The sequence below is a fragment of the Bos mutus genome, chromosome 18 (assembly GCF_027580195.1).
Source record: "Bos mutus isolate GX-2022 chromosome 18, NWIPB_WYAK_1.1, whole genome shotgun sequence".
NCBI classification, from domain to species: Eukaryota; Metazoa; Chordata; class Mammalia; order Artiodactyla; family Bovidae; genus Bos; species Bos mutus.
Window position 1 is genome coordinate 37,770,311 of NC_091634.1, and position 24,011 is coordinate 37,794,321.

Sequence of the window (24,011 nt, forward strand, 5' to 3'; positions counted from 1 at the left end):
GCAAGTGAAAAACTGGAACTGCCCTTTATAAAGATGATAAACTCTGTTGAGAAAAGCGGGGAGGGAGTTGGAGGCAGTTGCTACCACGACTCAATTCTAAACATGTTAAGCTTGATGGCTCTGAGACACCTGAGTAGCCAAGAAGGCCACTAGAACAAATGAGTCTGGGAGGATTTGGAGCGGTGATGTGAATTTGAGTCTTCAAGTACAGAGAAGGTATTTAATACATAAGCCCAGAAGAGACCAACAGGGCAGTGATTAATGAAGAATCAGGAACACGTCAAGGACGGAGCCCTGGGACAGGAGTTTGAGGACAATTCAGCACAAGAGGTTGAGCAGAAGCAGCCAGCCATGCTGGAGGAATCCAGGCAAATGTGGGCATCTAGAAGGCGATGAAGAAAGGGCTTCCAGAGGAAGACAGGGACCAGCTGTTCCAGGCCAGCCAGCGGTCAAGCAGATAAGCATTTTCTGACCTCACATTTTGAATAATGGTTTATTTTCTGGATTCAACTCACTTCGCTTTCTTGAGTAAAGTCAAGGGCATCTTCTCCTGATGCCAGCAGGGTGTGGAGAATTCGCTGCTTCACTTGTTCCCACTCGACCAGCATTGACTCTCGATGGTACTCCTCAGCCATACCAAAGGTCTGGGGGAGAGAAGAAGAGAGAGAGGACCCGAGTGAGAAAACAAAGAACACAGTTTCCCTTAATGTGCAACAGAAATTCAAAACCCGCTAGATCTGCCATCTTTCCACAATCAGAGCAAAGGCAAGCTATTTCAAATTATCCTTAAAGAACTGAGAGCTGTGTGCAAACATGCCCTATTTCATCAAGTCTAACACATGAAAACCAGTTTTTTAATTGTGGTAAAACGTACTTAACCATAAAGCTTAAGATTTTAACCACTTTACCGTGCAGTTCAATGGCGTTAAGTTCATTCATATGGCTGTGCAAACATCACCACCATGTATCTCCAGAATGCTCATTGTGCAAAAATGAAATTCTGCACCCATTAAACAATACCTCCATTCCCATCATTTCCCAGACACAGGCAACCACCATTCTACTTCTGTCTCTAGGATTCTGACACATCTAGGTACCTCATAGAAGTGCAATCACACAGTATTTGTCTTTTTGTGTCTGGCTTATTTCACTTAGCATATTGCCTCAGGTTCATCTATGTTGTAGTGTATGCAGCCTCCTTCCGTGTTAAGGCTGAATAATACTCCACTGTACATATACACCACATTTTGTTTATCCATGCCTCTATCCATGCACACGGGAGTTGCTGCCAACTTTTGGTTAATATGAATCATGCTTTTGTGAAACTGGGTGTACAAATATCTCTTCAAGTTCCTGCTTTCAATTCTTTGGGATACATGTCCAGAAATGAAATTGCTGGATCACATGGTCATCCTATGTTTAATTTTTTGAGCGACTGCATATGTTTTCAATGAGGCTACACTTTTTCATTCCCACCAACAGTGCACAATAGTTCCAATTTCTCTACATCCTCTCCAATATCATTTTCTGGTTTTTTTGATTGTAGCCATGCTAATGGGTGTGAGGTGATAACTCCTGGTTTTGATCTGCATTTCCTCTAATGAGCAGTAATGCTGAATTTTTTTCTTATGTGCTTATTAAGATAAATATCTTCTTAAAACCTTAACCCTCTGAAATCAGGCTACATATTACGATTGATAGCATGTCAAAAGCTTAAATCGAAGTACTGTTTTTTAAAGTACTTTTTCTGTGCAGTACATAAAATAATGACGGATTGTAAGTCAATGGTATCTTAAGATTTAATGAGCCTCTAAGATGAGACAGAAACAAAAGATTTTCTCAATGTCTTATCTTTTTTAAAGAAACAGTAATATTTTCACAGGAGGAAGCAAATCAGTAAAGAAAACACACACACACACACACACACACCTAGAGCCATCTACAATTAGGTTTCCTATCAGTCTACTTGGGCTTCCCTGGTGGCTCAGAGGCTAAAGCGTCTGCATGAGTCTACTCAAAGTCACTCTTGAAATCTCTGGCAAACCTCACTCCTATTTGCTAGTGACATTGCAGGTTGCCAAAGCAAATGCACTCAGGGAAAAAAAAAAAAAAAAGAAGGAAAACAGAAAAGAAGGGAGGGAGAAAGGAAGGGAAAAACAAGCAGCAACAACAACCCCCCTCCGAAAAAAAGAAAAAAAAAACCCCTTGAAAACTAAAACAAAACCCTCTGAGGGGGAGACTAAAGCAACTTATAGGGACATACTGAATCATAACCATTCTTAGCCTATGATTCTTTAATTGGCAAACCAGGTTTCCCATAAGCTTGAGCCCACTTTTCAAAAAGCCATTTCATTTACAATCAGATTGGCATCCAGTTAGGCAGCACCGAGGGAATGAGTATTAGTAATGCCTGCTTTATTTCTGGCAACAAAGATAATTTATATACTGATAATATCCATATATATGAGCTCTGGGAAACTCTACGAAAAATCGTATACTCTTTTTACAAATGTGATGTTTGCATATGGATCAGTATTTATTAAAACATGAAAAAGACAGCAGACAGCCACAAAAATGATTAGGAAGAGGGTTGGCACATCCTGCAAATTTGATTTGGTCCATCTATCAGTGTATTCCTAACATGTACTCTGAAGACAGAAGAAATGATAATCAAAAACTTTAAAAATAGACTTTCACTTGGTTTTCTTCTGAGAGTCAGGAAGAAAAGACCATTCCAGCTAGCCTGGATTGAAAAAAAAATACCTAGAGAAAAATCATTTTCTCTTGCTACATTAGGGACCTTAAACATGAAAGCTATGCTTTTTGAACAGAGAGAAGGATGTTAGACAGAAAGATGGGGGAGAGGGGAGGGGAAGGGGCTACCCAGAAATGCTGTACGTGTTGAACCACATTTCTTCTAAACCTCTTCCTGTTTAGCGATCAACCACCTCCTCAACCTTGCACCTGTCGGAGTAAGGGAAAACAGAGAGCTATGCGGCAGGTGGACCAGGGTGGGCTGAAATAAAGAGGTGGCGAGCTGGCATACCATACAGCTTTCCAAATTTGCAACAGGAAGTGAAGCAAGTGAAGCGCTGACTAAGCTGTGGCACTGACCCAACACACTAGGGCATCACATGCATATTTTTTAAGGCTAAGTCCTCCGGCTGGTGAAGGATGGCAAAGCAGTAAAGACAACTGAAGGGAACACAATCTGTCTCAGAGACACTGTTGATGAGGACGGCAGGGGCAGACTTCCAGCATCATGTAAGGGTCAGAGCCATAACAGTGGGAATCAACCATCCCATGTTAATCAAGCTGCCCACCTGTGTGCCAAGAACTGCTTCAGGAACACAGGAAGTACTCTGAAAATTGGCAGCTTTCTGGGCTCCAGTCCTCAGAATATGTATGAGAAGTACGCCAGGCTACTCATTTAGAAACAGCCCCACAACCTGAACAAACAGCACTGTCATTCCATTCATCATTAGTGTGATAAGGAGCTTCAAATAAAAATAAATGGCCCAACATTAAAATTCTCTTCTCTTGACCATGCCACCCCCAGCTTATCTTAATTACATTAGAGATAATGGAACATCCAATTTGTGGGCTAATCAGGGATGATCAGCCGCCCATCTGCCCTCTTCCAGCCTATTCCCTTTAGACTCACATCTGACCACTGGATTAGGTGCAAAGAAGAATGTCAACTAAGAGAGCTAATCAGAGAGAATCAACAGAGCTAAGAACTAAGAGGAAGGAGGACAGGGAGGGTCTGAAGTGAGGTGAGAGACAAGAAGGAAAGAAACTCAAGGGAAGAGAAGAGGGATAAGGAAGGGTATGGAAGGGTATGCAGAGGTCTACAAATTAAAAGGGAAGACAAACCACAGAAAATGACAAAGCAGGGAGAAACTGTTACAAACCAGATCTGAATCTTTCAAGTTATGTGGGGAAATAGATCTCTTCAAACACGGTTAAGAAAGGCAGGCACGGAAAGAACTGGGCAACTGAATTAAGAACAGGTGGGGAGCACTCGAGCCCCATTTTCATAAAGGGAAGAGGGCAATATGCTTTGACTTCACACCCGCTTATTATTGAGCTGTTGCTGGCTTTTAGAAACTCTACATATGTTCTGATAATGTTGTTCTGTTTTTGCTGGGATGCACCAAATGGGAAAAGATAGGACACATTTGTGGTTTTGTAGCTTGTTTTCTTGGCATTTCAGCAGGACATTGGCAAGTTATTCAAATGTGAAATTACCACCAAAATGCCAGGAAGCGGCTCACCTTTTGTTTGAAAATGATTCTTGCTCAGTGGCAGCCTCCCTGTATCCAGACAGGTGAAAGGTCCCCCCTCAGGGCCAGCTCCCAACACCAGAACACCTCCCTCACAAACACATATGCACACATTTTGCACTGTGGTATGTCACTTAAATGTTTTGGCTGGCTGCACATTTAGTCTCAGTATGGCACAACGTTCAGAGACTGCCAATTTCAGAAACACATTCCGCAGGGTAAAAGGATTAATAAGGCTCGGTGGCATTCAACAATCCTAATTTAATTTCATTGGTCCTGTACAGCAGGAGAAATCAATGTTGGTGAGTAACTCATTCCAAGTGTGAACAAAAAGGAAAAAAACCTTAAAAAATTTTTTTTTCAATTCTGGATCAAGTGAATCTGTCTATTTCTAGGAATAAGTACTATTGCCAACAATATAATTAATTAAATTTTAGGGAATTTTACTCTGATAATTAAGCATACCAGTCATTCAAATAATGTCTTTGAAACATATTCTTATCAATTAGAGCTGGAAAGCCCCCGTGCTGCCCTGTCTCACTCACATCAGCCCTAATGAGACACTTACACCTGTATGGAGTATTTAATAAAGCATACCGAGAAGCAGCAATTTTTTTTTACTCTCTTATTTTTTGAACCATATAAATACACAAATGTACTTCATGTGATCTATGGGCTACAGAAGTAAACAGCAGAACAGAGGTCCCTTCACTCCTACTCGTCCTTGCAGATACAGAGACTGCTTTCAGACTAACCCGAAACCCCCAGCCTCCTTCCTGGGAAAAGTTGCATCTTTAGAACCAACTTCACATACTCACTAAGCTGCTGCTTCCTCCTTCCCCAAAAGACCCAGGGGCTTGAAAATCTCTTACTCCATAATGGAAGGTTTTGGAAAGGTTTTGATCTTTTCATCCTTGTTAAACAATTGAAGATAACTCATATGTTAGTAAAGTAAATGATCTTTGAGTATCTTGTGGGAATGCTCGTTGCAAAATATTGCTGCCCATGTCATGGGTGTTCTGGCTGACTTTTGTACTATCCTCTTGAACATCAAGATGTTTTTGCTTGTTCAAAAGAGTTTGGAGAAATTGCTAATTTAAAAGGTGTTGTAGAAGGTCAAATTTTACGACAAAAGGAAAATAAATTAGGGAAAATTATCAAGGATCATAACTGCTTTTCTGAATTGCTGGTTCAGTAGAAACCAAAATGCCATTTATACTATAACAATGAGACCAAAGAACTATCTTGTTCTCCCATTTCAAGATTAACTTAATGGTCAACTGCCCAGCCCAATGTTTCAGATGCAGTCACTGTATACACCAGAGTTACAAGCATGGTATTTTCCTCAAAAATGGTTACTGTAAAACTCCCCCTGGTGAACTACCAGGAGCGCTGGGCCTGGGACAGAGAATCCAGCTTCTAGAACCTGTACACCCCAGCATACATGCTGCCCTCACAACAGCATACATCTATGCATGTCTTACCCTCTTCCGGGACTCTTCGATGGCAGACAGCAGGGCATTGTCCTTTTCATTCTTTAGGAAGCCCTGGGAAGGAGGAGAGAAATGATACAACTTAGGTCAAAATTAATGAAATTAACCTTTAAAGAATCAAAAGCACACTGCAGGAAGAAGAAGAAAAAAAAACAACCATAGGGACATCTATTACCCTGCTTACCTTCACCCTCAACAAATGCTTTCAACTGGAAAATGTTACACTACAGTTTTGGCTATGCAGCCGGTCACAGTGCCTGTAACTGTTCTGGTCTACAATTTCTTCCTAATATTGAGGACGCCATCAGCCATCCTTCTGTTTGGGTGTTTTTCACTTGTTTATCAGTGGTTGGGATACTTGCAAAACCATTTATTTACACACTTCTTCTGGGGTTATGCTACGTGTGCCCCCTATTTCAGGCCAGATGACATATACTGTTTGTTTAACACAGCTGGGGGGAAGGGGAGCTGACCCACAAGGCTGGTTTTACATGCACAGGGTGAAATGTTTGTAAAATACAACTTCACGGTAACATAAGAGACCTAGTTTTACATTGTGCTCCCCCTATTTACTACTTGCATGGGTGACTTGATTTTAGACAAGTCACCCAGATTCTCTAAGCTGTAGTTTACTCAGATGTAAAATGAAAATTAAAGGAGATAATGTAATCAAGTGCTTTGCCCAAGGCTCAAAACATGTAGTTCTAGCATTAGGACGGATTAGATCTAGATCTGCTGGTGACATTAAAGCAAGATGCCCAGGGTGACTTCCTTGCCGCTACTGTCTTCATTGCTCAACCTGAGATCCTGGGGAGGAGAAGGGAGAGCTGCAGACACAGTGGGCTTCCATGCTGATCTCTAGGCTAGTACCTGGCCCTTCACAGAGGAGTGAACCTCACAGCTGGGATGTGGGGGCCAAGGAGGAACAAGGAAGACAATCCATTAACTAATAGTTGGAGATCAAAGCTTTAGTTGTAATGAAAGAACTGCCATCATCCTATACATTAGGTCCACCTGTACTATGGAATTCAAGGCACCTGCGCATTAACAACACTGTGGGTGTATTTATGTGTTCAAAATCATGTTTCTTTTTTTTTCAGAATCGTGCTTTTACTGTTCTTATTTTGGGAACTCTTTGGGGAACTATAATACAAAACAGAATTAAGCTAAAAGTTTCATGCTAAATTTTAAAACATTGATAGTTTTCTTGAAAACTTACTGTCGTGATTGATTTACTGATCACTTATTTATATCTCAACAATTGTAATGTTTTAATATATTTTGTTCAAACAGTCCCAGATACAAGGCTATGATTCTTAAATTAAGAAAAAAACAAAAACAAAACAGGGGTGGGGGCTAGATAAGACTGGAGACATATATTTAAATAAAATATGACTGATCTTTGTACAATTCTCCACATCTGTCGTCACATCCCAACCTGGGCTAAGCACTGGAATGGACAACGGCCAGCAGATCTGGGAGCAGTTCTCTTGTTGGCGTCTCCAGGGCAGGCAGTCCCGAGGCAGCACTCAGGCTGCTCCAAACATCTACACTGACATTTGGGGGAGGTGGTCGGGTAGAGAGAAGGAAGCATTGGCCACTTGCCTACTAATATAATGGCCTCAGTAAGCCAGAGCACGTACAACCTGGCACCCCATGGAATCCATTCAGGAGAGGGCAGCTTGTCATCACATGCTTGTTTCTGACCATTGCAAGGGAGCCAGACGTGAAATGATGGGAAGGATTTTAATGGACCTTGTTCATACCCTTCACAGTGAATGATTATATCAAGTAAACAAATCTTTATTATGATTCCCTTTTTCTGAGACGGTCTTCAATGGCAACAGCCAAAGGCTTTAGTGTCACAGTTTATAAACAAAGCTATAGAACTATTATCTTTGATTGCTGTTTTGAACAAAGGGCAGGCATGGTTTGTGCTTTGTTGCACTGTTTCATGCTGCTAATGATCAGGGTGGTGGTGATAACCACTGCCTGACAGGCCTGGTTTCAATTTTTTCTTTTTGGTTGGGGTGGGAGGGGCTGTGCCAGCTGCCCCACCTCCTCTCTGGGCTTCTCTGCTCTTCCCAGTGACCAGCCATCTCATTCTTTCAGCTGCATCCATGTCTGTCTATAACCCACATACACACAATTCAAACACAAATGCAAAGCAATAATCAGACATTTGTTTAAAAGCAACATAATAGTCCGTAAGAAACACAATTTCAAAACTTCTAAGAAATGAAATTTCAAGTAGTGGTTAAGAAACAAAAAAGAAGGAAAAAAAGGCATTATTGGAGGGGGTGCAGATTACTCTCTTCTTATAACCCTATCTTCCAAAAATCTCACTAAATAAATTAAATGAAGCATTTGTGCGTGAGAATCAAATTACAGATACCACCTACATATGAACAAAGACCACGAGCCACGATGAACCTCAACAATAGGGGCTGTTGAGCCAAGTTTACAAAATACACGGATTTTGAATTTTATTTTTTCATCCTTTATTCACTTCTAAAATGAAATGTTAAAATATTTTAATATATTTTATTTTTAAAAACAATGTATCAGTGACCTAACTTTTGAAAAGAATCTTAAACGATTACCCAGTCAGAATAGTGCTGGGATCTGTGCGCCATCTAGTGGCAGTTAGATTCTTGTAAAGAACATATGTCTTAAGGAAAAATAACAAATTAAAGAACTAATAAGTTGGGCAAGAAAACACCTGCCTCAGTCCAAGTTTCCATGGGTCTCTTCTTCCACCTCCCTTTTCCATGTGCGTGTTTCCTGCTCCCGTGAGGCACCTTTCAGAGATATATTTCTAAAGCTTATCAGAAAATGGCTTTTCTACAGAGGTGAGCTGGGGCGTGAACAGTGTCACTAGGAGATGCCTTCTCTCCACGGGCGGAGCTCCCTGCCACACTGAAGATTCCTGGTCAAAGAGAAGGCCCGACAGCTCACTTCCTACTTGGAGACGCCAGCTGTGTAACTGGAACCCTCAGAGATTCTCATCATTAATTTCCCCTCTTTTTGTCAACAAGTGCTTTTTTAATTGCTCATAGTCTCCAACCCTTCTACTGCTGACCCCCTCAATAAAGAACATTCCATAAACATCTGCAGGCCTGCTAAGTAAGATAACTACTCCTGACTTCCCATCTATATATGCTCCTCTCTGCCAGAGTCCTGGAAACAGACCCTTTTCTAACTGGCTCCTTGAATGGGTTTTGGTTTCAAGCTTTCTGTAACATATAATAGCTTCTATTCAGGAAGCAATTAGGGGCCAGACACTGCTCCAAGCAATTCAAAGACATTATTGCTAATCTTTTAACAATATGAAAGAATAGACATCCATTCTCCCTCCCTTCCCAACCACATTTTACAGGTAACAGATTTCAGCATTCAACTAACACTGATAAAGGGTTCCCAACCAAGAAAAGGCAGGGGAAGAATTCAAACACAGCTCAAACTCTCAAAAGACCAACTGCTTCTGAAATACTGAGGGAATACTTCTAAAATTTAGAAAATAAAAATAAAATTTCCTTTTATCTCTAAAAGGATGGAGTCCAGGAGGGGAGCAAAATATCCTTGTATTTGTTTCCTTCATCAATTACCAATTCCCCTTTATAGATGATGAAGTTAAAGGCTTTGAGAATACCAATTCTTACACCAGTTACTAGTGAGAGCAAACACTTACATGGGTATGGTTATTACTCTGTCCTAAGTGTGTGCTGCACATATTTGGTTCTAGTCTTCACTTTTAACCCAATGCTCAAATGACTCTCAATAGTACTTAACTGGATAATCCTATAAAGTATCAATATGTTCTTAATATAGGTTTAAAAGTTGAAAGGGCTTTTGAGATGGTTTCCAGAGCTTCCATCAACTCTGAAACATTACGGTTCCATATTAAGATAACCTCGTTCGTAAGGAGTCAAGTTCAGACTCGGAATCCAAATTTTCTGACCCCTTTTCTACCTTTTTCCACTCTACCATGCAAGTTAGGATGAGATAAACAGCTATTTTATGCTTGCATATTTACCCTTCCCCTTCCCTACCTCACACAGGTGAGGAATGAAACAATAAATGTCAAGTTTGGGGCATTTCTTTAGAATAGTGTTTTTCAAAACATGCGTCAAAACTCTTAATTGGGTTATGAAATTAACTAGCATTTTAAAAATGAAATAAAATGCAACAGAGATATATGGTATGGATAGATGCTGTCTTGTGAAGCTTTCAATGATATATACTTATTTGTATGTAGAAGGGGTCATGGTGTTACATGTATTTCTCACTATGGATCACAGACAAATAAAAGATGGAGAAATCACCGTTCTAGACTGCCCACGGTATAGTGTCCCAAAATACTGCTTTTATTGCTGTGGAACAATAACCACTGTACATCTGCACGAGTAGTATCTCCAGCCACGTGCTCCATCTTTAACAGAGGACGTGGGCTGTGTTGCAACATATACTGGCTGAGAACAATCTAGAATGCTGCTGCAAGGTAAGCCAAGTCTCCTATCAAAAGTGTAGTCACATCTCAGGGACCTGGCAGGCCAAACTGGCTTTTAAATGGCTCAGGTTGAAAAAGACAAGCATGAAAAACTGCCTTATTTTAATCACCACGCAGACTCTGGGTTTCAGAATATAAATGACTGTCGAAAAAGCAAGTGGGCAAAGGATGTTTGTTTTTGTCAAGTGGCCAAATTCTCTTCATTTATTTGCTTTCCAAAAGTAAAACGGTTAAGAAATAAGGGTCTCTGTGAGAAAAATTTTAGTATCCCCTTTAGCCAGGGAAATGTGACAGCAAAAAAAGAGCTTGCGTTGATGCCTTCACAGGCCTTTGCTTCCCACCAACAAGTAAGTGGTTTGTCGAAGAGTTACGTAAACGGTTTGAAGTAAAGAACACACAGATTTCCTGATCATTAAAAAATAAAACAAAAAAGAAAATAATTAGTCTAAGTTGGCCCCACAAAACAAAAGCCAGTTTACATGGTGCTCAAAACATGAAAGACCACTCTAGGCCTCTCTCCCTTCAACAGACCGACTGGCAATCTCCGGTCAGAATGTAAAGTGAGGCAGCCACAGCAGGCCTGGTTTTCTATCAGAAGGTATCTGACACGAGACACACACTGATGAGTGCTACAAAAAATCTCTCTTCTCTCATGGAATACATACAAAGTTAAAGGAAGTCAATAACCAACATCCCAAATCCAAATAATATTAACACAATTAAGCAGTGACCATACTTAATGGTCACTGTGGTTGGAAAAAAACATTGCCAAGATACAAGCAAGAGCTAGGAAGGCAATGGAGAAGGAAAGAAAAATAAGCAGGGCAAAAAATAAACTTAAGAAACAGAATAATCAAGAGAGTCTATTCCAAGATGAAACAAGAATTTCAATAAGCACTACAAGTATTCCTGAGAACTTTGGATAGTGAAATGGAAACGTGTCCACTTTCTGTCAAGACAGCTGTACCCATTATTTTGCTTCAGCTCATTCTGAACAAAATATCACTCCCTTAACCTCTCCCAAACCTTCTTGCCAATTTCTGAATGAATGATCTCTTCTGAAGTCTTCTCTTGTAAAATTTTTACAAAGGCAAAACTGTTACTTAAGGAGAAAGTGAGGAAGGACAAAGCAAGATACTGTTTTCAGACAAGCAGCAGAAACCCTGCCAGCACTCTGCCGCTGGGCTTATCAGATGGTGTGGACACGCTTTTCATTAGCTCCCTTTGTGGTGCCTACAGAGAACGCCTCAAGGAATTTTTCAGGTGCAAAGAGATATTCACTACTGATAAAGTCCAAAAGACGAACAGAGAAATTTGAAATGGGGGGCATTTTTCAAAATTTGGGGAACTTTCATTTTGTTTTATAGCATGGTTGGTTATTTTAGGAGATCAATATTTAATGCATTAAAACAAGAAGATATAAAAGCCCACGAGAGACCAAACTCCTTTTGTAAGAAATACAGACTAAACAGCAAATCCAAGCTTTATTCACCAATTCAGATATTTACAGTAGGTTTCACCGCTTGTTTTCTACAAAAAATTTAATATTTTAAATTGTTCACAAATTGTATTAAATATATATTTTTCAGATCGCATTAAAAAGAAATACATATATGTACATATATTTGTTTTTCCAAGAAATACCCCTGCAGAAACAGTGCTAAGATCTGCCACTGTCAACTGTAATACATTTTTAATGCTGTTGTATGATTTCTCACTGTGCATTTATGCAAAAGCCTAGCCACCCTCATTCAGCAGGTAGCAGCAGATGCTGCAAGAGTGGCTCTGGTGTTTGTTCCCCCATTTGCCAGATCAGCAGACCCACTGGCCCACAGGCAGCTCTGCAGCCACAGGTGGCAGACCTCGGTGCTGTGTGAGCACCAGGCCATCTGTCACTCCTTAGGCTGCAGGGTCCCATTTCGTACATGGTTTCTGCTGCTGGGCTAAACAAAGGGTCACACAACTATGTGCTGGATTTGGGTCCATGAAGGCGAAGCAAATCACTTGCTCCCATGTAATTCAAATTGTTTTACAAGATGGTCTACAAGTTCTCACAGGCTGAAGAGAACTCAACATGTGCAGAGAGACTGTAAACCCAAGAATACACAGCTCTGAGCATGCTTCCTCCTGGGCCCACTTGGGGCCTTATGGCAGCACTCTGATGCAAATGTACTGGCTGGCCTGGTCTCTTTCAGGCATGTCAGTATCACTGTGACACAAATCCATCTCACCTGTGTCCTCTGGAAGAGTCACAGGCCTCTGAGAGAACCACTCATATAAGTCTGTCTAATAGCTTTTTTGTGGCTCCTTCCCTATTACCCTATCCATTGCACAAGAGAACAGAAAGAAGAGGGAGGAGGTGGAAAGGGAGAGAGAGGGGGAACAGGAAGGGGAGTTGAGGGAGGAAAAGGAATGAGGCCCTCAGGCCTACCGCCTTCAAGAATTAGCCTTCCTGTTTCAGGAGAGGGAGGAGGAACGATGGGCAAGGGGAAAAATGGAGGAGGAAGGGAAGAAGGGAGAGGTGGGGGTGGAAGAAAAGGAGAAGGGAAAGGGGAAGAGGGGGAGGAAGGGGAGGAGGGGGAGGAAGGAAGGGCAGAGGAGGAGGCAGAAATAACTATCATAAAACAAACACCCAACTTCCGAGATATTCAGCACTGGGTAAAGAAAGCATGTGAGAGGTAGGACTCACTCTGATCCAGAAGGGAAGTCACCTCTGAGAAGGAGACACGGCATTCCTGCGGGGCACTAGTGAGGGGTGCACGGATGCTTGCACACTTTCCTTGCCAACAAAGCGTAGGCACACTTTCCTTGCCAACAAAGCGTAGGCAGGCAACTACTCTAGACGCCTCTTATGGTTCTGCACCAAGGCTTCAAGCTGGGGCTGCTTATTGGCACATCTGGTTGCTGTACTTGGAGGATAAGGCCAAGGTTAAGGTCTGCATTCCAGTGAGAGCCATGTAAGTCTCTTGTGCTCCTGCTTCAAAACCAGTTCTGTCCCTTTTAGGGGGCCCAAGCCATCCCGTTATCTACCTCTGGTCATCCGGGAAAGGGAAGCGTCCAGGCCAGGTACTGGGAGACTCTCTGGGGTGGGGGGCAAGCAGTAAGGGCATAATATGAACGAGTGAAATAAAACATGATGGCCATTTAGTCAGCTAGGGGGGAAATGTTTTTCAGCAGAAATCCCCTCTCCTCCCAAATGCAGCAGAGCCCTGCAATAACCTTTCAGGGTTGTGTAAGCAGCTCTCCCCGGCTGGTCACAGGAGGCCTGTGGAGAGGATGTGACTTGCTTGGCGCAGATTCCCACATCTCACTGCTTCCAGAAAACAAGCCAGAGCCCGCACCTCAGCGATGCCGCAGGATATGCCCTGCAGTAGTCGCTGGGCCTCTGCTGCGCCCCCACCTCCACTCCTGGGAAGGAGGGGGCCGAAAAGTAAGAACACTAAAAACCAAGGCAGGGAGGGAGCGGGGAGGCCAGCCAGCCAAGTGCTCTCAGACTCGGAGGTGGCCCCATGGGAGAGAGTAAGGACAGCAGCTCTGAGCAGGTTCTCTCCTCTGCCTGCCCCTCAAACCCGGACCCTGGCTCCAAACCAGCATACCTGTTAGAGCAACCCTTCGAAGTCACAAGAACAGGGAGGATTCTAAAGAGGAAACTTTTCAATCTAGCTTTGTGAGTGGAATAAACTGTGTGCCAAAGTATGCCCAGCTGAAGAACCCTCTCCTCACCCAAAGACTAGATCTAAAAAATATTAATCCCATAGCCACTCTTAGGTGATGGAAAGATAAGATAAGGAGGATATATTAAAGGATGATAAAAATGTTTTAATGTGTCTTTGGGGAACGGATTTCCATCTTGGAGATGGATTAGTCCACGTTCAAAGAACTTTAGGTACTAAAACTGCTCTGCAGTATGAAATGGGAATGTATCAGTCATGGCCTTTATCATGGCCAAAGTCCCTTCCCACTGTCCTCCCGCTCCCAACCCAAACTTAAAAGAACTTATTAAAAGAATCCTGTATTATATATATAAAAAAATACAGGTTGCCTGCTTTGTCAGATCTAGTGTCTTTTCCCCTTGGCAACAAAGTAAGGCTCGGGGGCTATGAGAAGGACAGGCAGCAGAGGGTGTGTCTCTGAGGCAGTCAGGTGGGAGCTGAGTAGTGTTTGCCAGGCTAGTTTCCACTGTGCTCAAGATTAAGTCTGAGTTCTACTTAGCAAGTGCAAGGAGCACCCTTAGCGAAGACAATGTTTGGGAACCACGTGTCATATTAATTCCCTGCTGGTACACGGTGTCAGTCATTCACACTGCAGTCGAAAATCCCAGCTCCTCCTGCTATGCAGCACTGCTTATGCTGATGGGATTGGAGCGCTGATCATCATGGCTGTCACAGAGAAGGGAGGTTTGGTTCTGCTGCAGTTTCTTCTCATTCAGAAATTCTTTTTCAAAAATGTATTTGTTGGGAAACCACTAACAGACTTTCTCTTTTATAACTTCCCATTGCCTTAGATGGAATCTGTCATGGTACCCCATTTGCCTCCAGTACTTAGGGTTTCACACACTCTCTAAAACCTTAAGTTTGGAAGCGTTTTGACTTTACCCTGTCAGACCTGAGGGAATACTGCAGGATGCACTCACCATTGTCACTGCGGGTACAGAAAACACCAAACACTGCTTAGCTAAAACGGCAAATGCGAGCAAACAGGAGGGGAGAGAGCAAGACCATTCTTCAAACACAAATTGCCTGAAATAGACAGGGAGGTAAAACCTTTCACCCAGCCTATGCATACTAGGAGAAGAGGGGCAACCCTGCCCCATGGTACCCCTCACACCTGGAGAACAAGAAGTGATCTTCTGGGAGGATACATCAGAATGCCCGTGCCCATGCCAGGAGACAAGTACTTCACCCTGCATGCCAAATCAACAGAATGTACCTAAAAGCTCAACCTGTAGGATTTACCTTGTTTTAACTGTTTGTTTATAAATGTGTATCGTCTACATCAAAGGATCGGAGGACTCCAAGCAGAGCTCCATAAAGCTATTTCCGACGAGACCGAGAAGGAACATCTCTGGGAGAAGGTTGCTTTGCTGCAAGCTCAATCCATTAGATCCATCACCAACCAGTAAGCCCACAAGAGAAACAGTCAAACGCAGGCAGATGCACAGCATAGATTATGAGTCTGATGGCCTGGATTCAGGCAAAATTGACTGCTTTCCAGACGTATGACCTTGAGCAAGTTGTTTAATGGCAGTCAACCTTGTTTTACTTAACTGTAAGGATGAGCTGATTATAGTACATAAACTCTAAAGCCAGTTCCAGAAATTCTAACTCCATGAAAGGTGGGAACAGGTAAGAAATTGGCATCGTCATGACTGTAGCTCACTTCCAAAATAATCCATACCTTAAACTACAAAAGAAATACAGCAAACTTCGTTTTCGAAGGCAGTTGACATACATTTCATACTTAAACTAATCAAAGCCCACAGAGAGCTAGAAAGAAAATCAGAATCAAAGACAAATAACGTTTTTTCCACAGGAATGCCAGTTTCATCTTGCCATAAAGGAGAAGCATACTGTCTTGTTTTCTGAAAAACCATCCTATACTGAAAGGAGTACATTTTCCCAATTAAAAAAAAGAAGAAAGCACAAAGCAAGGAAATTCAGAAGTCTTAACAAAATACTTATTTAAATTTTTGTTTTATCCATATTTGCTACCAATTTCTTAAAAGCAGCAATCGGAAGCTATCTAGATACAAGTGCTAATTAAGTCTTTACTTCAGGAAAATCTCAAAATTTCTACCGTTTAACAGAGTAAAAAGTAACTGTAAACTGGCAAGGTAGTGCTGCTAGAGCTATCTTCAGACTTGACTGAACGAAGATGACCCGTGCGGCCCACCTCTTCTCACAGGGCTCCTGGGGACGCCATTTTCCTCCTTCCTCACTGCCATCTTAGTGCCACAAACGTCTCTTAGCGGGCTGGCCGACAAGCTAGCTTATCTACATTATGGCACTGCCAGAGCATTCAAAGGTTTGATAGAAACATATTTTTTGCAGCAGAAAGAACAGCCTCTGACTCTCTACTACCAGCCAGGCTAAAATTTCCACATTAAAGAGATTTAGGAATCGCTTACAAGTACCAGAAATGCAAGCCTCTCCCCAGTAGCCACTCTTGAGTAGACCATGGAGCAGACCATGGTGAAGGTAAAGAAAATGGAAAGCAGCTGGGTCTCTGCTATGTCCTCAGAGTACCTGGTACACAGCTTACATAAAGCCAGGGAAAGAAAATAAGACCAGCATCTTTAACCAAGTTTTACTTTAAAAATGTCAAGGGAAGGCTTTGTGATACCCTTTATGTCATCCAACCAAACATTTATGCAGGCAAAGATGCAGTTAAGAGGAGTTCTAATTTGCTGTCCTCCAAGTCTTTTATTTCAAAGTGCAAGCCTTGTAAAAACCAAAGGAAAAGAATCCCTTTGCATTCTACTATATACAGTAAACAATTAATATATTAAATGTCTCTTTCAGGGTTAGTAAAATTATATTGAGATCTAGGCTCTTACGCGACAAGCATAAGATTAATGCAAGATTTACGGAATCTTTATGGGATTCTAAAGAGGGCTTAGGAAAACTGAGCCTTCCAATTTCAATGAAAAGACTGATGTAAAAATCCTCCTCTCCCCTAGTTTCAAAAACATCTCCTAATTAGAGAAAACAGCATTCAGTGAAGAAGATGAACAACAGCTACTGCAACAAGACTTGGAAGAACAGCTGGCTTTATAAATTTGGTATCAAGTTAAAAGATACCTAGTTCTGTGAAGATTCAACTCCTGAAACAGCTACTAAAGTATTCTGAACAAATTCTTCATGGCACAGTTTACTATAAAATACACTTACTATAAATTCTTCAGGGTTAAGTGCCTTTGAAAACATAAACACACAAATCAAAGTTAAAATCCACTTGTTTCCTCTTAGTAACAGCATAAAGGAACAAAGGAAAAGCCGAGTCAAATCCAATTAATTTTAAGAATCAAGATTTCTAAGCTTATAATCACAAACAAGAGTTTTCCACAAGTAGCTTTGAAGTCAACTATTAATTAAACAGAAGGCACTAAAAATTGTCCCCATTAATGGGAGTGAAAGCCCTCCATCATCTACTGATCTTTTAAGGACAAAATCTTCTTTTGTTAAAACATTTTCCCTATATATTTTAATCAACCATTATAGATCATTAACATTGGAAGCATTTTCTTAAAGAAGAAAAAAAAAAAAAAAAAAAAAACAACCAACCAACAATAAAACCCCTAAAATCCAGCAATTTTCTTCATAAATGGAAAACCAATTGTAAAAGACAGTGAAAAGAAGCCGGAACTCTCATTAACTTAAATTACCAATGAATACTTAATTAAAAGCATGTATTAAAACCACTTACAAAACCTATATTTCAAGTACACATATATATCAATATATATCACCCTTGGTTTCCAACACATACATAAAAAATACACCCAACAATCTCTGTTTTATACCTTTAATATTTGCAGTGTTCATTTTAAAGTCTATTTTGTCCATTCAACCAAAGACAAATTTTCAACTTCTCACTGCTAAATGAGTATGAGAAATACTTACTGTAGACAAAAGGATTCCATTTTCTTTCTGGGAATGCTCTCCACCCTCCTACAGAACTCTTCTGTGCAGTGTGCAATTGCATTTTTTGACTTTTACAGTAACAAAGCTCGCATGCCACAGAACCTAATGTAAATGAAATGGCCCTGCAGCTGCCTTCAGAACTCAGCTCACCTCAACCATGATACAGCTAATTGTTAAAAATGGTGGCTGAGACATTTTCCATACATTAAATTAAGGAGCTCTGATGAAGGCACTGGCATCCTCCCACTTCAGACAAAGGAAAATAATTTGCAACTGTACCAAGGCACGGATAATTGAGTCATTTCCTATACTGGGTCAGTGTTAGAGGTTTCCTCCATCTTTACAAAATGCAAACCACAGCTCATTGTCTCATCCCAGAAATCAATTCATTGCAATGCTGCACTGGGTCACAGTTTTAAAGCAATCTTAGTCCTGGGTAAATCTACACCTCCAACACCGAGACAAGTGAAATTCTCACAGTTCCTCTCTTCCCTGAGCTGTTCTCTTCTATTCCTCACTTGACAGTGCCTCAAGTCTTCCTATTGTTAAGAGTACAGAAAGTCCCACACCTCTGAAGGGAGCTAAATCTCTTAACTAGGTGAGCAATTTCCAAGTCCATGCTTTGCAAAGAAGTCCAGACCCTATGGGTCCCATGACACAAATACATTCCTTGGGATAAAAAGCTGTGTATTGTTGGCTTTCTTTTTTGGTGGTGGTGGTGGGGGGTTGTTTTTAAGGGAAGACAAGACAATCAAGCTGCTTTTTAATGCTGAATCAAAAGCATTTTATCTCTGATATTAGTCAAGGTATTAACAGTGGTACAAGCAACAAACCTTTATGGTTTTACCACCCTCCAGATAAGGCTTAGAGGACTCGGAAAGTTTTTCATTTCACTTATACAAATCATGATCTCTGCACCAAAAATTGGAAATATACTTGAAGTGTTCATATCACACTCTTCTGAGGACAAATTTGGGATAGGAAAAGTCACTATCTCAATTCAAATCACCTACATTTGATAACACTTAAGAATCCACATCTTTGACGCTGTATTTAATTTTCATTTAAAGTCTTATGCCAAAGCACTACTTGTGAGATAATTCCAGATACCTTGAATAGTACTTTTTCCCTATAACAAAATATAAATGACTGAATTCCTTGGTAAACCATGCCCCCCCCCCCACACACTCTCTCTCTCATCTACAAACCCAAATGATTTGATTTTAGCATAGAAAAATTCTATTTTAATTATTTTATCTCATGTAAGAATTCTACACTTCACATGCATCTTTTCAAAAAAATCCTAAAGTCCACACTACTTACTACTTAAAGATGAAGTCTGCAAAAATCCTAAATAATCGACTATTTAAATCTTTAAGTGAATGCTTATCTGCCCCACCCAACAGATTTTTTTTTTTAAAGAAAAACGTTAGAATGACAAGGCACAAATCTGAATAATTCCCAGGAGAATCAAGTACTTTTTCTATCAAATGAGTTAAATGCTTCTGAATTCATCTCAAAAATTTAAACAAACCAAGATCTTATCTTTCAGAGGTATTGCAACAACATGCTATTAATGTATTTACTATGGCACATTAATCTTTTTTTAAGGTGCATTAATCTTAATTTCTCTATGAAACACAGGCAATCCTACCTGCAGCTCTCCAATTTAAGGAGTTTCTCCAATTTAAGGAGACCGGTCGACATTGTTGGTCACTGCAGCTCTTCCATACCTTCTATGTGGGATGAGCTCTGTCGGAACCAGTGCTCAAGTTTTCCCCACTCCAAACAGCCAGAAATGAGCAGGGGGAGGAGAGGAGAGCGAGACACAGGGAAGAGAGAAAGAAGAGAGAGTACGAAGAAAAAGGAAAGGATAGCACCCTGCAAATGCTGATATGACTGAAGCACTGAAGAGTCTAATTAGACAATGAGATTGCAGGGTCCCCTTAAAAAGGGTGCTCGCAGTCCCCGGGGCAGAGCATCATCACCCGTGTTGCCCCACACAAATTCAGAGAAGTCAGCTATCAGTTTGAAAGCACAAACTGATGGGAGTAACAGTTTATAGGTTACAGAAGGGTATTTTATTGTTAACGGACTGTACCAAGTTAAGATTTAAGAGGGGGAGAGACAACATGTAGGCAAGGAATGTTATGATACTTTTTTTTTTTTTTTTGACCCAAGCCACTGCAATTACTCTGATGTGAATTTTTGATGACTTCCGACATCTTGCATGGTTAATACTCGCTTCAGCTGTCATGTTTGGTTAATGTGGAAAATGCATTTGCTGCATTGTGATGCAGTGCTGTGGCCACAGATTGTAACACCAGTTGTGAAGCTGGTCCCTTAACTGAGCAGCAGGAATTTGCACATGCCATGATGCTAAAATAAATGGTAGTTAAAAGCTTTTATACAGTAGCAGGCAGATTCTGCCATTTTAGCCTGCAGAACGTGTAGTTTCTACCTCCACAAGCATCTCAGCTCACTGCGCCCTCATCAATTGCACTGTCCTTCAAACAGAACGGTAAATTCACCATCTTATATGTTTGGCCTCTCAGTAGTTAAAAGATTTCAATACTGTTTAAATAACTATTCAGATTAATTATAGCTTTGAACAGAACCGAGGTTATTTGCATTTCAGGAATATACAGCCAAAGAAACTGTCAGTGACACAGGAAAATGCAGACCTTTTATTAACATATGCTCAGCTCAACTGTCACTTCTCTGTACAACATTTAGGGGAAAATATATGATGTGTAAATAATGAATATTTCCATACTACCATAATGGTTTTTTTTAAATGTTTCTCAGAAAGGGATTTTTTTCCTCCTTAGGTTTTAATGTATTATCTGAGACTTAAAGACTATCTCAAAATACTAACGTGTTTTTTATTGTCACTAAAAGAAATTTAATGCAGCAAACAACTGTGCAATTACAGGAAAGCTTGTGCAAAAGCAGAGATGAAACTGCACTGAGAACCAGGCACGAGAGGCCAGTAAGGTAGTGGACCATCATTACAGTGCAGATTGCAAAAGAAAAATCCTTCTTTTCTGCAAGAGAAAGATCCTTCCACCTTCAAAAACAAAACCCACAAACCCTACGACTGCAACTGTGTTGGCTGCAAAACTAATACCTATACTGCAGAATGTGAAGGACAGACACATGATTTGCCAATTTTACAACATTTTTATACAAATATTAACTTGGCTACTTAGCATCTAGAATTTGGCTACTTAAGGTTCTTATTCATCTGTAACAATCATTTCGGTATTTTAAAAAAGCAGAACCAAGTTACAGACTTTGTTTTTTAAAAGAAAAACAACTAATATAATCAACTTGTATTTCTTACATCAGAACTTTTGCCAATTAAATGCTCAGAGTTAAGGTGTTTCAGACGTTTCTGCCTTGAAAAAAAGAAAACTAAACGGAAAAAGAATGAACATAAGAACACACTGGTGTCTGCACAGTGAATAACAATGAAAGAACTTATGTTACTAACATAAAAACGAACCCATGATTTCCTTTGTTTTATTCATTGTGATAGCACCAAATGCATAATTTGGAGGTGCATGTGTTAACAAGAGCTGTAAAACTGAAGAGCTTTCTAGTTCTGTTTCTTCTCCCAACTTAAAATTAACTGTACCAACAACGCTATTTGGTGCCATAGCAGATGTCACAGTAGTTGTAGCTAACATTCAACAATTCAAGGTTTTTTGTTTCAGACCCAATACAAGGTACCACTAACGGCTCAGAAACCACATAAGCAAGGAGCGGGGGAGAGAGGGAACGTGTGTTGGGGGTAGCTTTGAAATTAACCAGGCTCAGCTTATGCTCCAATTACTGAACAAAAGACAATCCTGGGGGACCTCTCTCTGAACCAGTGCAAGAAGCAAACTCTTTTGTTTCTGATCAAATAAATACAGCATTGGAGCATAGTGGATATGCAGCAAGAGGAGTCTCTGCCTGGGGATGGAAGGGGCAAGAGAAAAAAAGAACTCAGAGACCCCAGTGTGGTTACAGTCAAACCATTTCACTGATGGTTAAAACCTATTCCTGAGGGAGACATCTAAAGTTCACTACAGGAGACTGAGAAAACCCCCTTCATTACTTAAAAAACCCCACGTCATTAGAGCCACATTTTTCCATGCCACTGTGGCCAAAGAAATAAACTAAGAGGATACACCTTGTTGCTAGAGTAAACTGTGAGCCAGCTCAGCCTCAATCTGTGAGTATCCCAAGGAGACCAGATGAGCTGCACGGTATCTTGAATGCAAAGGACCTCAGAGTAGAGACTACTGAGAAATGTTAAGTGATCTGCCTCAGACCCCAAGCCCATGTAAGTATGGGGAGGTCGCTAAAACACTGAAAAGACGACCCCTGACAAAGGAAGTACTTTTCCAACTGCTGTGTCAGTAGATGAAGTAATCCATTCCTAAATGCCTATTTGGTAGTCCACTGTTTAATTCTGTGTTTTGGCTTTATACAGCCCTCAGCATAAAAACTAAAAGAGAAAATGGTAGACAACTAGTGGACTCAGTACTTATTAATACAACAGTCGTAAATGGGCGTGCTTATTTCACAAATGCAGAGACGATGTAGGATTCTTCCTACCAAAGGGGATCGATATGATCTTTTCAAAATCCTCTGTATACTGCAACATTCTGAAATACAATGGCACCTAACTTGTACATCAGATACACATACACTCTGTGTGAAAAATGCAGACAACCCAAAATGTAAAAACAGATGGATCTTACTACCACAATGACCAAAGTGCATTCAGGTCTTTATGCATTTGAAAGATCTCCAAATTTCTGGTGAGGGCTCAAATTTTTAAACACTATTCCATACAAATTTCCAATGAAGTATGCCTTCAGATAGTTCCTTAGAATTCACTGTAATGAGAATCTTTAATAGAAAAGTTTCGAGTTCATTGTTTTTATTTCCATCTCTCTATAGATTCTCCCAGTTAGTCCATTAAGTAACTTCTTAGCAAAGTACAGGTACAGGACCAAGAAAGAGAGAAGAAAATTTCCAAAAATAGTAGCAACACTTCCTCCAACCTCAGATAGCCATATTCCAAAGTCTCTGATTTTCTCCCTCATGCAGTTAACTGGTTTTAAAGATCTGAGTAGGAAAAAATAAAAAATAAAAAGGAGGGAAAAAGTAGCTCTAATTTCCTTAGGCCTGTGTTTGAAACACAAGAAGGATGAGGAGACTTTTTTTTAAGAGGTGGCATTAGTACGCCTTTTTTTTTTTTTTAAACCTGTTACCATTAATAAAGAAAATTACAGAACAGAAAAAGGAAGCCACTGAAATTCTGTGGTTCAATTAGAATTATGATAATCACTCAGTGAAATTATCATGTTCAAGCATACAACTGTAATGCTTTAAAGTACATTAACAACATGTAGGGTTTCACGCAGAAATCAAACTATTACAGAATCCTGATGAGCTCTGTTCTCCCTTCTACTGGGCTGCTGGGAAGATCAAGTAATATCACTGGAGGGCAAGTGCTTTTAAGAGTTAAAAATGAGAGACCATGTGAGGTCAGGCAAGCACTGTCCCCGATTCTAGCCTTCTGAGGCGCACAGGCTCCCAGTTCCCTTCCTGGCCGCCCCCACCGACCTCCTCCCGGCTCCCCCTCCCTGCTGAGACCTTGGTCCCTGGCCCCATGCTATACGTTTCCCCTTCTGTACAGTAGCTTGTACTGCCACAACTCTTACCTCTAGACCAGTGACTTTGGAAAATTCTGGCTGGAGTAAGTTTCTGAGCAGTGTTTCTTATCCTATCTTCAAATGTTTCAGGGGCATTTCCATGAAGATGCCTTGCCAGAACATCAAAAACTGAAATCAAATCTCAGCTCCCAATCTAGTTAACTTTCCTAATTTCTCAGCCTTGACCAATAGTGCCCATCCTTCTTGTGCCACAAACCTCAAGTGATTTCTGAACATCCTTCTTAAGCCCATCAGATGTTTTATTCCAGATGTTTCTCACACACCTTTTCCTCTCTGTTTTTTCGGCCACCAACCTGGTCCTGGCCACCATCACTGTGCCTGGATTGCTGCAATCACCTCTGAAC

The 24,011-nt window shown here is 40.8% G+C and overlaps 1 protein-coding gene across 1 annotated transcript in view; it reads right to left on the minus strand.

Moving 5' to 3' along the window:
* Nucleotides 1–24,011, minus strand: part of NUP93 (nucleoporin 93) — a 102,979-nt gene that overhangs the window by 31,348 nt on the left and 47,620 nt on the right. The window contains exons 4-5 of the mRNA XM_070388405.1: nucleotides 5,771–5,833; nucleotides 516–644 (exon numbers count right to left, since the gene is read on the minus strand). Coding sequence (XP_070244506.1) covers nucleotides 516–644; nucleotides 5,771–5,833 — 192 coding nt within the window. The remainder of the gene's footprint in view (nucleotides 1–515; nucleotides 645–5,770; nucleotides 5,834–24,011) is intronic.